Source organism: Podarcis filfolensis (genome assembly GCF_964270895.1).
Source record: "Podarcis filfolensis genome assembly, chromosome: 13".
In the NCBI taxonomy this organism is placed as follows: Eukaryota; Metazoa; Chordata; class Lepidosauria; order Squamata; family Lacertidae; genus Podarcis; species Podarcis filfolensis.
The window spans coordinates 18,894,654-18,911,320 of record NC_139615.1 but is presented as its reverse complement, the minus strand read 5'-3'; the positions used below and the strand labels follow the sequence as shown (position 1 = coordinate 18,911,320).

Here is a 16,667-nt window from a genome sequence, read left to right as displayed (position 1 = left end):
CTGGACACAGTATTCCAGTTGTGGTCTGATCAAGGCATATTAGAGTGATACTATTACTTCATTTGATTGGGACACTATACTTCTGTTGATGCAGCCTAGAATAGCGTTAGCTTTTTTTCGCTGCTGCATCACACTGTTGACTCATGTTCAGCTTGTGGTCTACTAAGACATCTACTGCAGGCAAGCCAGGTATCTCCCATCTTATATTTGTGCAGCTGGTTGTTCCTGGCTAAATGTTGTTGTTGGCATCCATCTGTCTCAGGAGACAATGGGGGAGCGCGCCTTTGGGGTTAAAGTCTGAGGCTGATACAGGAGTGTAGAACCTGACATTTGTCCCTTTTGAAATTCACTTGGTTAGTTTGGGTCCAGTTCTTCTATCTGCCTTCTGCAGCATTAGCTATCCCTCCCAGTTTGGTGCCATCCACAAACCACTCTGCTGCCACTCCCATCTGCCCTCCTGGCACTGTTGTTATGTATGGGGTGTGTGGACGCGTGTTTTGACAGCAGCTGATGCAACAGTCCTACAAGATTAGTCTTGATCATATTGCAAGTGGGAGAGACTACCTAGAATGCTCCCTGCATTTTTAAAAAAGGAGGACACCCTACAGGTAGAAACCTAGTATTCTGAGATCCAGACAGCTCCTGTCTCAAATCAGAGAGGAAGGAATTCTCCCAGACACCATTCCTCGATGTTCTCCTGAGCCATAAATTTTCCAAATCGGACCAGACATTCCTAAAAGAGGTGGCATATTCACGTAGTTTAAGTATTATGGCAACGCAGACTATGTCACAAGAATGCCAGTCTTCCTGGCCTGGCTGGTAAGTTTATAATTTGGATAGATGGTTAAACGTCAGTGCAGTGTTTGGATACTGTCCTGAGTGGAAACATACCACAGTCTTTGACGTGAGCCCCCCAACCAGCTGAAGTCATCAGGATGCCATGAAGACGAGATCAACCCATTTCTCTACCGTCAGTGAATAAAACAGAAACACCTTGTGAGCCAGAGGAAGTGTGATCTAATGCAGTGACCTTCAGCAGATCCAGGATCAAGACCCACCTTGGACTCCCAAGTGGCAACACAGAGTCCCCTCTCTGCCCATCAAGGAATTCCCTGCCCAGCCCAGCCCTGCTTCAAGTTGCAGGGAGAGGGGTGAGGATGGTGTGGTACCCTCACCTCCTGCAGCCATCGGACTCCTGCCTAACTTCCTGGGCCCCCTTTGCTCTGCCATGATGGCAACCAAGCTGCCCCACCACAGCTGACATTTCTGCATGCAAGTCCCTAGCAAACTGGAAAAGGAGCAGACTGGAAAACGAACAGCATCACCCCTTGCACCTATAGGAAAGCGAGGCATATGAATGGTCAGAAATACATCTCTTATGGGAAAAGGCTCATGCCTTTCTCCTGCAACCTTGTGCCACACATGGGAATTGAGAAAATGAGCCTCTCATCAGAAGAACGTTTCTCAGACCCTCCAAGTGTCCCGATTTTCCAGGGACATCCCTGATCTAGAGAAGCTGTCCCAGTTTCTGATTTGATCCCAGAATTTCCTGCTTTTCCTTAGGATGTCCCTATTTTCATTGGAGAAATGTTGGAGGGTATGGAGTTATTCGACTCCCAAGTCATCTGAAGGCAATCCTGTATAGGGAAGGGTGTTTTTTAAAAAAAGTTTAATGTTTTATTATGTTTTTATATATGTTGGAAGCTGCCCAGAGTGGCTGGGGCAACCCAGTAAGATGTGTAGGGTATAAATAGTAAAATTATCATTATGGAATGGAACGTCCCTATTTTCATGGGAGAAATGTCAGAGGGTATGCGTGTCCTGGCTCAGACTGGTGAGCCCTAGCTGAGGAACAACATGGCGGCAACAGCTTGGCCTGTGGATCCCGACCCATTGGTTGAAGATCTATGGTCCGGTGGTTAAGAAGAACCTGAGCTAAGTCCCACTTAATTCAACGGGGTTTACTCCCAGGTAAGAGGGTACAGGATTGCACCATGTTCTACTGAGGCTGCTCCCACCGTAGCCTGAAAATGACTTTCCACCAACCGCTTACCTTATAAGGAGACAGTGACATCATTTTCAGCTCATTGCCCTCCAACGTTTTTTCTGTACTGCCCTCTTTTTTATTGGTTTCCTCGCCTTAATTCGTTCTGAAACAGCACCATTTCACAATAAAGAAAAGAATGCAAGGGAAACAGTAATTCAAACCCCCCCAAAGTGGGGAAAAGGAACTGACTAATTAGTGGAAATGTATAAGTAATTCCACAGCTATGCTGAACAGGAAGCAGTTATCGGTGAAGATACTAGCTGATATTTAACTTTCTAGAGACTGTGCTATACAGCTAATTACACATATATCCACACAAAGAAGCTTTCATTCTGCACATCCCAGCAACCAGGCTTGGAAACTGACCTTCACTCACACCAGTTTTCAGGAGAGGATCACAGTTCCCCTCCCCAGCCGTAGCCCCCCTTGCAAAGGTCCCCATTTAGAGAGCTTCCAAGCCTGCCTGCTGTGGGGGATGAGGAAGGGAAGCCCCCACATGGGCTGCACATCTGGCTTAGGCCAGTCTCTCAGGTGCTCCTGACTTGCATATGCTAAGTGGTGTGGGTTTCTCATGGCGTTCAGGAAGAGGAAGGCAATTTCCCATACTTTCGGGAATTTTGCACATTGAGTTAAAGTGGGGAGTGGGGAGTTTGACCCCATACCCTCAGGGGAAGCAGTGAGAGAGGCTTCTTGGCCTTCTCCAGGGGGAGAACACTGTGAGCAAGTGATAGGGGACACTTGGATTGCAGCACATTCAACACCAAAGGAGATGACCACTGGTGCTTTTTAACAAACCAGAGCAAAGTGGGAGAGCACCTGTCCTTGGTTCAATCTTGATTCACCTCCTCCAGGAGCCTGATTGGCTGCTCCTGCTGGCCAATCAGGTCGCTGATTCACTTCCACCTGGAGCTGGATTGGGTGGCTCCTGCGGACCAGTCAGACTGCTGCATTCTGGATCCTATTGTTCTAGGATTCAGCTCAGTACATAACCGCAGGACCCTTGACAACGTTGTTGCCATCTTATCTTATTGTACACCAGTGTTTTCTGCATTGTCCTCCTGGGGCACTTCCAGGCTGCTGCTATTTTGGGGCAGGGTTCCATCACAGACCTGCAAATTCAGGTTCCACAATTATATTTGATTTGGAGCCATTGTGCAATGAACTCACTTTCCCCCAAAGATCAGACTGACATTTTGCAATAAGGAAAGTGACTGGAAAATGCACCAGTTTGACATAATGCCATGTAACCCTCCCTGCAAATCAATCAGAAATAATCAACAGGTCATTTGAGAAGTGCCACTGGCTACAACTTTCCTGTTATTAAGGCTGCAGTCTTACCCTCGTTTTCCTTGGAGTAAGCAACCACATTGCAAGTAGTCAGAGTTAGGATTGTGCGGTAATTTATGTTTGTGTTAATTTTTCCTTTCCTTTCCAAAATAGCAGGTTTTTTTTTAAAGAAAGAAAGAAGAAAAAAGAATGAGACTGAAATAGTAATTAACGCACATGCATTCCCACATGGGAAAGAAGAACCATCTAATTAAAGGGAAATGTATCAGTAATTCCCCAACTGCGCTGAATAGGGAGCAATTAAAGGCAGAAGCTGGAGGGTGATATAATTAAATTTAAACGTTGATAATGGAATTTAGGAAAGTTAATTAAAGGTTGTAGGGGACTTTGTCTGTATTGCACCTACTTCTGAGTAAGCGCTGTAGAAGAATCTTGCCCATGGGAATGGACATTACTTAATAACAGAGGACTGTATTGTGTGAGATTAGAGATGAGCAGAAATCTGTCCTCCATTCTGCTTCCCCGAGTTTCCTTCCTTTGCAAAAGAGGCTTCCATTTGCCCAACTCATTCTCAGGGGACTTCAGAATTTCTTGAGAATTCTTGTGGGTTCCAAGTTCCAAGTTGACTTTTTCATTGGGTAAGGGCAGGCCAAGTGTAGTGGGCATCGTGCCACTTTAAGCAGTTGTGGCTCTGCCGCAAAGAATCCTGGGAACTGTTGTTTGGTGTTAGGAGAACCTATTCACCTGAACAGAGCTGCAGTTCTGATTGGCCTGCTCAGCTTGGTCACATGACCTGGGAAAAACAGAAATACAGCATTATTTTAACATATCCCCCAATAGCCTGCTGATCAAAATTAGGATGCTCAGCCTAAGATTTTGCAGGAACCAGCTGACTCATGCCAGAGTAATAAAGGTAAAGGTAAAGGGACCCCTGACCATTAGGTCCAGTCATGGCCGACTCTGAGGTTGCGGCACTCATCTCGCTTTATTGGCCGAGGGAGCCGGCATACAGCTTCCAGGTCATGTGGCCAGCATGACTAAGCCGCTTCTGGCGAACCAGAGCAGCGCACGGAAACGCCGTTTACCTTCCCGCCAGAGTGGTACCTATTTATCTACTTGCACTTTGACGTGCTTTCGAACTGCTAGGTTGGCAGGAGCTGGGACAGAGCAACGGGAGCTCACCCCGTCGTGGGGATTCGAACCACCGACCTTCTGATCAGCAAGCCCTAGACTCTGTGGTATAACCTACAGCGCCACCCGCGTCCCACCATGCCAGAGTACTGGACCCCAAAACAGGATGTTCTGGGATGCAGTCAGAAGATGGGAAGGCTTCTGTAATTCTGGGATCTCCCACTTAAAACAGGACTGTTGAGGGGTATGCTTTAAAGGGTTGTGTTCAATCTGCCAAGTTTAGACAGGATTTGGATCTGGTGTGACTTTATTCCAGCTTCCTTTAGTCCAGCTTTCTTTATGCCAGCTTCTTGCGCATAGGACTGTTCCCAAAATCTCCAAAAAGGGCATTCAGTGAAACCGTGCCTCTTACTTGACTCTTGGATTTGTGTGTTGCTGTTTTTTGGTATGCTAATGATGTGCAAGGAAGAATTAAAACTGAGAAATTAGGCACCTGGCTGTCCCATGAGAGAACAGGATGCTGGACTAGTTGGGCCAGGGGCCTGATCCAGCAGAGCTCTTCTTATGCCCCATAGATAATTCCCCCCCACGTCTGCATTCAACACAGACTGCCCTTTTCACTTCACACCTTTGGGCAACTCTTCTTCATCGTTTACTCTTAAACATAGTTAATTCCTGGGAAATGTGAAATATGCTTATAAATTCAGTCCTGGCACTTGTAATTCAGTTTCCATTACATTTGGCTGTCATATAACTCAGATGAATTCACCAGGAAATCTCCCCCAACCCAAGGAATTTCTATATTTTTGGAAGGTGCTCACTGTAAGTAGAGCAATACATCTGAACTAAAAATAAGCTTTCTTTATTTGGCATGTACTGTACATTTCCGATGCTCGTGATTAAAAGACACTAAAAATAGACAGAGACTCGGTTAGACAGATATTTATGTTTGTTGTGCGGAGAATAAATAGCTGATTTTCCATTAAGCATCTCTGAGGACCCACACCTGGGATTTTTGGAAACGTGGCGCAGCCTCTGCACGTGGGGGAGGCTGTCTGTGACTCTTGTTCTGAACTTCTTTATCCTATAGGTCAGCATTCCCCACAATAGGCCCTCCAGATGTGTTGGACTACAACTCCCATGAGCCACAGCTCATCCATGGCCATGGATGATGGGTGTTGTAGTCCAAAACATTTGGGAGGAGGCAGCAGGCTGGAGAAGGCTTCTGTAGGCTTCTGTTCCTCATGGAGGACAGGTGTTCTGGCTTTTACATGTGGTTAAAGTTGTTCCCATTTTACAGCTGGGAACTGAGTCTTCGCTTCTGAGCTGGCCAAGACCTAGCCCTGAATTCCATGACACAGCAGACTCTTGTGTGTGTTTACTCAGAATGGGGTAGGGAGATGGGTGAATCTGTCAATTCAGTTTCTGATTTTCCCCAGTCTTAAGTCTGGTTCTCCACATCTCCACACAGGTTTGCAACTTGTTTTTAAAGCCATTTTAGTGCCAATTTCTCCTAATATACTAATATTCAGCAGGCTCTTCTTATGACCTGAGGGATAGCTCAGTCAGTAGAGCGTGAGACTCTTGATCTCAGAGTCATGGGTTTTTGAGACCCACATTGGGCAAAAGATCCCCATGGTCCTTTCCATTTCTACTATTCTATGATTCTTCACAACAACCCTGCGGGGAACTTTAGACAGAGAGCACATCTTTCATAGCTGAGTAGAGATTTGAACCCGAATCACCTGAGTCCTAGTCAGTGCTTTTTTTTCTAAAAAAATGTTTAGGGTTACTCTCATTTTCCTACTCATATTTAAATAAGTAAAGGGAACCCTGACCACTAGGTCTAGTTGTGACCGACTCTGGGGTTGCGGCGCTCACCTCGCTTTATTGGCCAAGGGAGCCGGCGTACAGCTTCCAGGTCATGTGGCCAGCATGACTAAGCCGCTTCTGGCGAACCAGAGCAGCGCACGGAAACGCCGTTTACCTTCCCACCAGAGCGGTACCTATTTATCTACTTGCACTTGACGTGCTTTCGAACTGCTAGGTTGGCAGGAGCAGGGACCGAGCAACGGGAGCTCACCCCGTTGCAGGGATTCAAACCGCCAACCTTCCGATCGGCAAGCCCTAGGCTCTGTGGTTTAATCCACAGCGCCACCTGTGTTTTGGCCCTCAATGAGGCCAAACTTAGATTCACAAAATGTTTAGGGGTATGCTTACCCCTCCATCCCCGCAGAAAAAAAGCTCTGGTCCTTGTCCAGCACTCTAACCACTATGTAACACTGCCTAACCCACAAATCCCCACTACTTTGAACATGCATGGAGGGAAGGTCAGAAAATTTGAATGAAACAAGTCAAGGGAGGAAAAGAGCCATCAGGTTTCCATACAGGAGTCCTGACTCCCATCATCTTTGCCAGAAACGCAAATATTTTATGGCCTTCAGCTGAGAAATGTCTGTGAGCTGCGGAAGTGGCTGAGTAGGTCAACCTTCAACCCCAACCCAACCTCTCCTTCCCCCAAAAAGAAATTCCCAAATTACAACAGGAAATTTTGTAATTTCCCAAACAGGGAAAGTGTGTGTGTGTCATAGTCAGAAGGAGCAGGTGAACCTCATCCGGGTGTGCGGGGGCTGCTTTATGAAAGCTCACCAGAGCATCATGGAAATAGCACGTCCCTGATGCTGCGAACTCTCCTCCTGATCTCAGCGCTTAGGTACAATTTCACAGGTGGCCAGCTTCCTCCAAAGTCCAGCTTCCTCTGTTTTTTTTTTCTTAGTAGGGGAAATCAACAGCACACTCCAGACCGGCATTTTATTGCAGCTGCATTCCTTCAACGTATCCATGATGCAATAATAGTGCCCTGGTGGTGAATCTGATCTTCCGTTTGTTCTGCAGTGCTTCCCGAACGCTGACACGTTGTCGCTGTCCGGAGGAGCTATAGCCCAACAAAACTGGGGCAAAAACAAACCACTTACGCTATGAAGAGATGTCAGGATTCAACGGGAAGGACTCGCAGTGACTGGGAATGAAGCAGTGTGGCCAATCCAAGATGTTTGCAGGCACAAACAGTATTAAAAGCAGAATCGCATGTGACTGCCCTGATAGCATCATGAGCGCGAAGCATCATGAACGGGTGATAGAAAGGAGGGGACCTTTCCTGGCCAAACAGGACCAGCCCAAGCCTGAAGCAAAGGGCATGATAGCTCTGCTCCCGTTTCCTCTACAGACGTTATCCAGGCTGGCAGCTGAATCTTACTGGCTTCAGCACCAGTGATGGCACACAGAGCTGTGTCTTCCAACAGGACTGGGGTAGGGAATTGAGCAGCAACAGCCAGGCAGACTGCCCCAAACACAGCCACAGCTTCTGCCGCTCAAGGCAGCTGATTCGCTGTACATAACAGCAGGGCAGGCCTGACAATTATGGACATGTCAGACAGTTCTGTCAGAAACCAGAACAGAAATTGCCACAATTCTCCTGTGTGTTTGAGGTCAGGAACGGAAGCCATGCAAGCAAAGCTGAGCAGTACTCACCATTATTATTTTTTGGTCTTCAGTGTTTCATAAACCACCACATTACTTTTTTCTGCTTTGTTGTTATTGCCTTAATTTCGGATAGTGAGATGAGTTACATAGGTTTCAGCAGAAGCCAAACATTAGCAGAACGGAAACAGTGCTGCTTGTGACAGAAATCGCTGCCTCCCAAAATCCTTGTGTTGCTCATAAGATATCTACCTTTCCCCATAAGATCCCAGGGTGGGTAACATCAAATACAGTTATATTACTGCTAACGTTTATACCACAGTCCTTCAGACATCCCTTTCCAATAAAGAAATCTTGGCGTGCAGGATATGGCCTTGATCCCAGCTCTAGACATACAATAGGCCAATAATACCTGACAAAGTTAATGTAAAGGCAAGATGACATTTGTGAATCTGCAATTTGAATGCAAGGAAATGTTACATGCAAATATATACAGTATTTATGGATGTTCTAAAGTCAACAGGACATGAATAGCGGCAACTTAATGGGAGGGTTATAAAAACTGATTCAAGTTAATGATTTATTTAAGTTTAAAGGTTTATTTTTGGCATTTGTATAAATGGCAAACGGAAGGCACTGTCTGCGAAGAGGCACTCTCCCATGAGAGGAAAAGCCTCTCAAGGACGTACCCAGGGGTTGGCTAAGCTGGCCTCCGCCAAGGGCGCAGGCCCAGGGTCTGGGTGTGCAAATTTGTGCCTCTTCACTCTGGCTCGGAGTGGCTAGGAGCCCACCCACCCGTCTGCGCACCCCCTGGGCTCCTCCTCCACTGTTTTGGGTAGCCAGCGGACACGGGGCACTGATACAGCTCCTTGCCACGGGTGCAAATGAGCGTACGTATGCCTCTGAAGCCTCTTCAAGATGGGACCTACCTGATAGTATAGTATAGTATAGTATAGTATAGTATAGTATAGTATAGTACAGTATAGAATAGTATAGTAAAAGCTATGGTTTTCCCAGTAGTGATGTATGGAAGTGAGAGCTGGACCATAAAGAAGGCTGATCGCTGAATCATTGATGCTTTTGAATTATGGTGCTGGAGGAGACTCTTGAGAGTTCCATGGACTGCAAGAAGATCAAACCTCTCCATTCTGAAGGAAATCAGCCCTGAGTGCTCACTGGAAGGACAGATCCTGAAGCTGAGGCTCCAATACTTTGGGCACTTCATGAGAAGAGAAGACTCCCTGGAAAAGATCCTGATGTTGGGAAAGATGGAGGGCACAAGGAGAAGGGGACAACAGAGGACAAGATGGTTGGAAGGGGTTCTCGAAGCTACCAGCATGAGTTTGACCAAACTGCGGGAGGCAGTGGAGGACAGAAGTGCCTGGTGTGCTCTGGTCCATGGGGTCATGAAGAGTCGGACACGACTAAACAACTAAACAACAACAAAACCTGATGCTGAACGAGGCTAGATTTTGTTGATTTTGGTGGCATGTGGCAATGTCCATAAAGTTAAAGGTAAAGGGACCCCTGACCATTAGGTCCAGTCGTGGCCGACTCTGGGGTTGCGGCACTCATCTCGCTTTATTGGCCGAGGGAGCCGTGTACAGCTTCCGGGTCATGTGGTCAGCATGACTAAGCTGCTTCTGGCGAACCAGAGCAGCGCACGGAAACGCCGTTTACCTTCCCGCCAGAGCAGTACCTATTTATCTACTTGCACTTTGACGTGCTTTCAAACTGCTAGGTGGGCAGGAGCAGGGACCGAGCAACGGGAGCTCACCCTTTCGCAGGGATTCGAACCGCCAACCTTCTGATCAGCAAGTCCTAGGCTCTGTGGTTTAACCCACAGATATAATTCCCACCTTCTGAAACTAGGTGCAGGCTTGGACTGAAGGTGGGGCAAGAAGGGGTATGTGCAATCGGTGGGCCTGCCACACACTTTTTCCTTCTCTCTCCCATTTCCACGCTCCTCCTTTCCTCTGCCTGATCCCCAAGCAGTACCTTCCCACTCTTGGCTAGTTGACTTTAACAATAGATAGATAGCTCAGCTGGTTAGAGCGTGGCGCCCATAACACCAAGGTTGCAGGTTCGATTCCCGTATGGGACAGCTGCATATTCCGGCATTGTAGGGGGTTAGACTAGATGATTCTCAGGGTCCCTTCTAACTCTACCATTCTTTGATTTCTATGATTAATAGAATTAACACCGAATGATCCCCACTGATGCATTTCCAACATCAGGTTCGTGCAGGAGCTCAGTGTGTGGGGAACATCGTGGTCTCAGGTGTGGGTGTTCAGAATGACAAATAGATGCACAGCCAGATCAACTCTGGTGCGTTGCTGGACGGTTGTCAGGTAGTTGAGGCTTTCGCACTCGTTTCCATTGCTTTCCCCCTTCCCACCACACAACGTGCCTTTTTCTAACTCCTGTATTCCCCAAAGTTACATCATTCTTTCCTGTCGGCGGCATGAAAGCAGCTGCGGAATGATAATATTTAGACTTTGGCATCCTCGTGACCCCACGTTAGGGGCAGCGGTGATAGGCATCCCGTGACTCATACGCAGACCTAGAGAGTGTGGGAAGCAGGAGCGGGCAGGATTGGGGAGGGAGGAGGATGTGGGCAGAGTGAAAGCCAAGGGGAAGGGCATCTACCTCTGCTGTGGTATATATACACCTCTGTTCCTGCTGGACAGGAGCAAACCTGGAGTGAGACAGCTGAAGCAAGAAAAGAGAGAGTTATTCGCCTCTTTCCCTTATTTTGAGGTGGTTTGGGTTTTTCTTCCTTCCTTTCTAAAATAAGCAAACCCCAGCAACCATTGAACAGTTTTCAGAGGACTGCATTCCCTTTTGGACTCAGGACCCCCTGGGCTCAACACCGTTTCCCGGGTGAAACCGAGTTGCGAGTCCTAGTAAGTTGAAGCTAGGACTCTTGGGGTCTTTCTAGAAAGAATTAGGGCAACCGCTAAAGGCTGAGGACTAGAATCTTGCTCTCAGTTTCTTTCTGCCCCTGTCTTTGGCACCCTGATTCTCTTGTCTTGGGCTGGGCCTTCTTCAGCTATGCTGGCCATTTCTGTAGCCCTCCACCGTCTTCTCGTCTGCCTGATTTTCTGGGCTGCCTTGCTGCTCCCCATGGCTCCTGCTTTCCCCCTACCAAATTCCAGCCCCCTCTTACAGTTCGATGGGCAGGTGCGGCTTCGCCACCTGTACACGGCGGACGACCAGACGCAACTCCACCTGGAGATCATGCCAGATGGCGCGGTGCGTGGCTCCAGGTACCAGAACATATACAGTAAGTATTTGGGGAAATCCTTCACGTTCTTTCAAGTGGCATGAGATGATAGATCCAGCGGTTCTCAACCTTGGGTCCCCAGATGTTGTTGGACTACAACTCCCATTATCCCTGAGCTCAGGCCTTGCTAGCTAGGGGTGATGGGAGTTGTAGTTCCACAACATCTGGGGACCCACAGGTTGAGAAAGGCATTAGACAGACAGACAGATGATACAGAGAGATAGATACAGAGAGATAGATAGCATCTCTTACTCCACTTAATGTAGTTGGAGGTCTATAAGGGGCTGGCTGGGCAGGACTCCTCATGTTCTGGGGATGGAATGGGGTGCAAGAGGCCAAAATAATTTTACGGAAGAGGGTAGTTCAGCAGATGCAGAGTTTGGCACTCTTCTGGGATGAGCGGCACCTTCTGAAATTTCCCTCTTCTGTACAACAAATGAATGCTACTTTAGATGCCTCCAGAATGTCACTGTTTTGTGAGAAGGACTCAAGCACATATTGGCATTTTAGGTTCGCACAATTAAAGTGCTCTCTCGTCCTGGCACAACAAATCCACTTGAAAAGAAGGATCAGGCTTTTTGCAGTTAGGAAAGTGATGGGGGAACGGACAGAAAAGCACGGAATGAACAAATGATTAATGGGAAGACATGTGAACACCCCGTAAGGTGAATCAGGATGAATGCTCATTGTTGTAAAACTATAATCAATAAAGGCCAGATGGAATCTAACACTATATTTTGTGCAAATAAATCAGGACAAATGCTCAATAAACAGGTCATACTTGGAGGGGCCTCTTGTTCTCCTTTGTATGTGGGCTCAATGAATATTTGAGAGGGGAAAGAATAGGGGAAAGAGTGGATCAGAGATTTAAAAAAATATATGAATGTTCTTTGACTTTGAATCTGGTCCCCATACAGACATTGCAGGCCAGGGTTACTGGTGGATTGGAATAGGCTGAATGGGCAGAATAAAAGGTCCAGGACTCCTGGGTTCTCATCCTTCACCACCTGTTCTCTGCTGCCCCCCCCCCAGGTTTGATGGAGATCAAAGCAGTCAAGCCAGGAATCATTCGCATGCAGGCCATGAAGACCTCAAGATTTCTCTGTATGAAGCCAAATGGACGCCTCTATGGCTCGGTAAGTTAAGATGCCTGCATGTGTTTGGGGAAGAGGCAGTTCAGAGGAGGTTGCGTGTGGGACAATCCTGCTCTAGACTCGTTCACAAAATGTTTTCCCGCATGACCAAGATATAAACAATTGAAGTCTATTGACAAATGATAAAATATATTAAATTCTTGAACCAAATTCTGAGATTATGCTTGGACAGTAGATCATGAGACTCTTAAACTCTGGGTTGTGGGTTGAGCCCCATGTTGGGCAAAAGATTCCCACATTGCCAGGGGGTTAGACTAGATGAGTCTTGTGGTCCCTTCCAACTCTGCCGTTCTATGATTCTATGAAGTGTGGCCAATTAAAATAGACCCTTTGGCAAAGGGAGGGAACTAAAACCTTTTGCTGGAAGGTCAATATGTTGTGGTGGAATTCCATTCCATTCCTGCCCTGCTTCACACCTGTTCTTGATTGCATGCAGATCCTGACATAGTGACTAGGGCTGGTCTGCAAGGCATATGATCATATAATCAGGAATGCAGCCACTGTAGAATCAACCTGCGGCTGCTGGCTGCAGATTGCGTGGCTATCTTGTGTGCTGCAATGCATCTAGGAAAGAATGAACTCTCTTGATCTCTCCATCTGCAAATAACCAGGGACCTCAGGATTGATTTTCTGGGTGTCTGGAAAACATCCAGTGGGCAGAAACTGCAAGGATGAGGCAACTTCCATCATTCGTAAACAATTAGGAAAGGGGATAGAAATTTGATTCAGTTCACGTTTTAAAGGTAAATCCATCGAATTCAGACTTTTCAGAACAATCTGAAAACTGAAAAGCACAGCTACCCTTTGAAATTCACACTTATCTGATTTCTGTGGTGCAGTTATTCCCCATCGCTAAATTCCCTAAACAGTACAGTGGTACCTCAGGTTACAGATGCTTCAGGTTACAGACTCCGCTAACCCAAAAATAGTACCTCGGGTTAAGAACTTTGCTTCAGGATGAGAACAGAAATCGCGCGGCGGCAGCGGGAGGCCCTATTAGCTAAAGTGGTACCTCAGGTTAAGAACAGTTTCAGGTTAAGAATGGGCCTCTAGAACAAATTAAGTTCTTAACCCGAGGTTCCGCTATGAAACCTGTTAACCAGGGGAACAGTCTGCCTCCATAGAAAGTTGCATGCTATCCTTCACTGCAGGAATTTAAGTAAAGGCTGGATTGTCCTCTTCTAGGATACTTCAGTTGCCTCCATAGTGATTGGGCGGTGAAAGCTGTGGCTGAGCAACAACTCCCATCAGCTCCAGCTAGTTTGATCCATAACTAGGGATGATGGAGAATTGTAGTTCAGCTACATCTGCATGGCCAAAGTTTCCCCCACCCGTGATATGGTGGATGTTAGATTTCGCACAATTATACGAATGCATAAAACCTCATGTCTTTCCCTCTCCCACCAATAGTTATCGTATTCTGAGGAGGCCTGCAACTTCCACGAGAAGGTTCTCCGCGACGGCTACAACCTCTACTACTCTGAAAGCTACAATATCCCCATCAGCCTCAGCTCAATGGGGAACCTGCCTCGGAGTCACCAGCTGCCTCCGTTCTCCCAGTTCTTGCCCTTAGTCAACAAGATCCCCCTCGAACCCGTGTTCGTGGACTACGACTTCTACGAACAGGAACTGAACGTTGAGTCGTCCGATCCCCTCAGCATGATGGGCCACAACCCTGGCATCATCAGCCCTAGTTACGTCTTCAAATGACCCGGGACATCCGGTTCCTTGGAAACTTTCTTGGGGTTTTCTTGCCGTGTAATTACAACGATGGAACAATTCGACGTTTGGGAGAAACGGAGCAGAAGGAAAGCTTAGCAGATGGCGCTTGGCACCCAGACTCTAATGAGCGACCTTGCAGTACACTGTGGACTCCCGCAACCCAAAGTTGCATCCCAATCATGCGCAAATGATGCGCTGCAGGCACATAAGGAAAACCCAGCAACAACAGAGGCGAAATCCCTGTTTCGTCAGACTAAGATCGCTTGCGCTTTCAACCTGTTGTTATTCTTGCCAGCTTTTGGGGGCGGGTTATTTCTATTTTTATTATCTATTTAAGTAACTTATTTATTGAATGTCAGCTTAATTTATTGGAGGAGGCTGGGAAGAGTTAGGAAGCAGAGAAGAGTGGCATAATGAGACAGCTGGCAAGTAACTTATATATTGTTATTTATTTAGAAATATATATATTCTTATTTGCATATTTATTTTCGCTTTCTGGAGAAGGAATGACCGTTAGCTTTTAAGGCGGTAGTGTAGACATGCTCAGGACAATCTTGTGCCTTATAGCTCTTTGCTGCTTACTCTGTTCCACCGCTTCCTTTTTAAGGAACGCCCGCAAAGGAGCAGAGCAGAGGAGAAATGAGGTCAATGCCCACCAGGAGCTATGTAGATCAGGACAGGGCACCGCAGCTAATCATTTGATTCTGAGCATTATCTTGCATTCTCTCTGGAGCTGCTGGTTCCTGTGCAAATATCAAGGACCTGCAATGTGTGGCTGTTTTCCCCCAGCAGAAATGTAAGGAGCTACTGGTAGCTTGGCCAGATATTAAAGAGATAGGTTTAGAGTGGGTTCCTCATTCATGTTCCTTTACAGGCACACGCAGTTCCTTCCTCTTGCCAGCACCACCAAACAGGCTTATTTCAATGTAGAGTGGTTTAGGTAAAGGATCAGGTCGCGCCGGCTATTATTTATTTATTTATTTATTTAAACAAACTTTTCTAACTGCGATTTGCATTTGAAATGTTGACACTTCGCTGTACTTTTCCAACAAGAATGCTTCACGGCAGAACGTGCCCGGGCCCTTTGCGGCACTGCGAAGGGACGTTGATTATGTCAATGGTTTGTGATATTTTCTTCACTTGTTACCCGTTTCCCTGTATCCTGATGCTGAACTGTAACAGTGACCAAAGTGTGATGAGCTATGAACGAATAAAGCATTCCATTTTTTTAAATAAAAAAAATATGAGTATTTGGTGGTAAATATATATGATCTCAAACCGTCTAAGAATTCCCATAAAAACTAGGCAGGGCCGGTGCTTGGTGGGCTTCTTGGGGAGAGGCTATTCCATAGCTGTGGTGCCACCACAAAGCAAGCCGTGTCACAAAACACTCATGAATCCTCATTCAGCAGCAGGCGAACCCCAGAGAAGAGCCCCAATATCTGATCTTAAAAGAAGAGGGAAGTGCATGTAGTGGGAGCCAGACTCTCCAAATGTCCCTATTTTCCAGGGGCAGCCCCAGATTTACAGAAGTCATTCCTGTTCCCGGTTTGATCCCAGAATGCCGTGCTTTTCCTTAGGATGTCCCTATTTTCATCAGCGAAATGTTGGTGGGTATGGAGTTATGTGACCCCACTGAGCCAAGGATAACTATACAGTGGTACCTCGGGTTAAGTACTTAATTCATTCCAGAGGTCTGTTCTTAATTTGAAGCTGTTCTTAACCTGAAGCACCACTTTAGCTAATGGGGCCTCCCGCTGCCGCCGGAGCACAATTTCTGTTCTCCTCCTGAAGCAAAGTTCTTAACCTGAGGTAATATTTCTGGGTTAGCGGAGTCTGTAACCTGAAACATATGTAACCTGAAGTGTATGTAACCCGAGGTACCACTGTACAACCTTTAGAAGTTATCCAAAGGCAGCCCTGTGTAGGGAAGGTTTTTTTTAATGTTTAGTATGTTTTTACATATGTTGGAAGCTGCCCAGAGTGGCTGGGGGCAACTCAGTCAGATGGGGAGGGTATACATAATAATAAAATAAATATAATATTGAATAGGACATCCCTATTTTCACTGGAGAAATGTTGGAGGGTATGGTGGGAGCAGGTAAATTACTAACCAGGCCCAGACCGTTTAGTGTGCTTTGGAATGAGAAGTAAATGGAGAGGCAGTTCAGTGGAGCAAGAAGAAGTCTCTGTGGCCCATGAAGAAGTAACGCAGAGAGTTGTAAGGCTAGAATACCAGCCTGAGCTTTCAGTAAGCATTGAGAGCTGGCATCAGCCACTGATTCTGAATGGGAGGAGTGGCATTGTTCCATTATGGTGGGGGAACCCATTTCATCCATAGCTGTCAACTTACAGATCTGAAAATAAGGGACCAGCAGCCTCGAAAATAAGGGATCAGCAGCCAAAATAGGGATTTTCTGGGCACAGGTATGATCAACTTCTGAGCCCCTCCGAGCCAAAGCCCAGCCAGCAGCCAAACAAAGCCTCAAGCCTCAAGGAAAACCACCATCACCTCTCCGCTGGAAAGCGCTGAGCAAAGGCGAGTCCCCAGGCAACGCAG

At 46.8% G+C, this 16,667-nt stretch overlaps 1 protein-coding gene across 1 annotated transcript; it reads left to right on the top strand.

Moving 5' to 3' along the window:
- Window positions 1–10,574: 10,574 nt before the first annotated feature.
- FGF21 (fibroblast growth factor 21) lies at window positions 10,575–15,349 on the top strand. The gene is made up of 3 exons (XM_083580433.1): window positions 10,575–11,231; window positions 12,264–12,367; window positions 13,796–15,349. The coding sequence occupies exons 1-3, from the start codon at window positions 11,000–11,002 to the stop codon at window positions 14,093–14,095; spliced, it is 636 nt and encodes a 211-aa protein (XP_083436559.1). The 5' UTR covers window positions 10,575–10,999; the 3' UTR covers window positions 14,096–15,349.
- The last annotated feature ends 1,318 nt before the right edge of the window (window positions 15,350–16,667 follow it).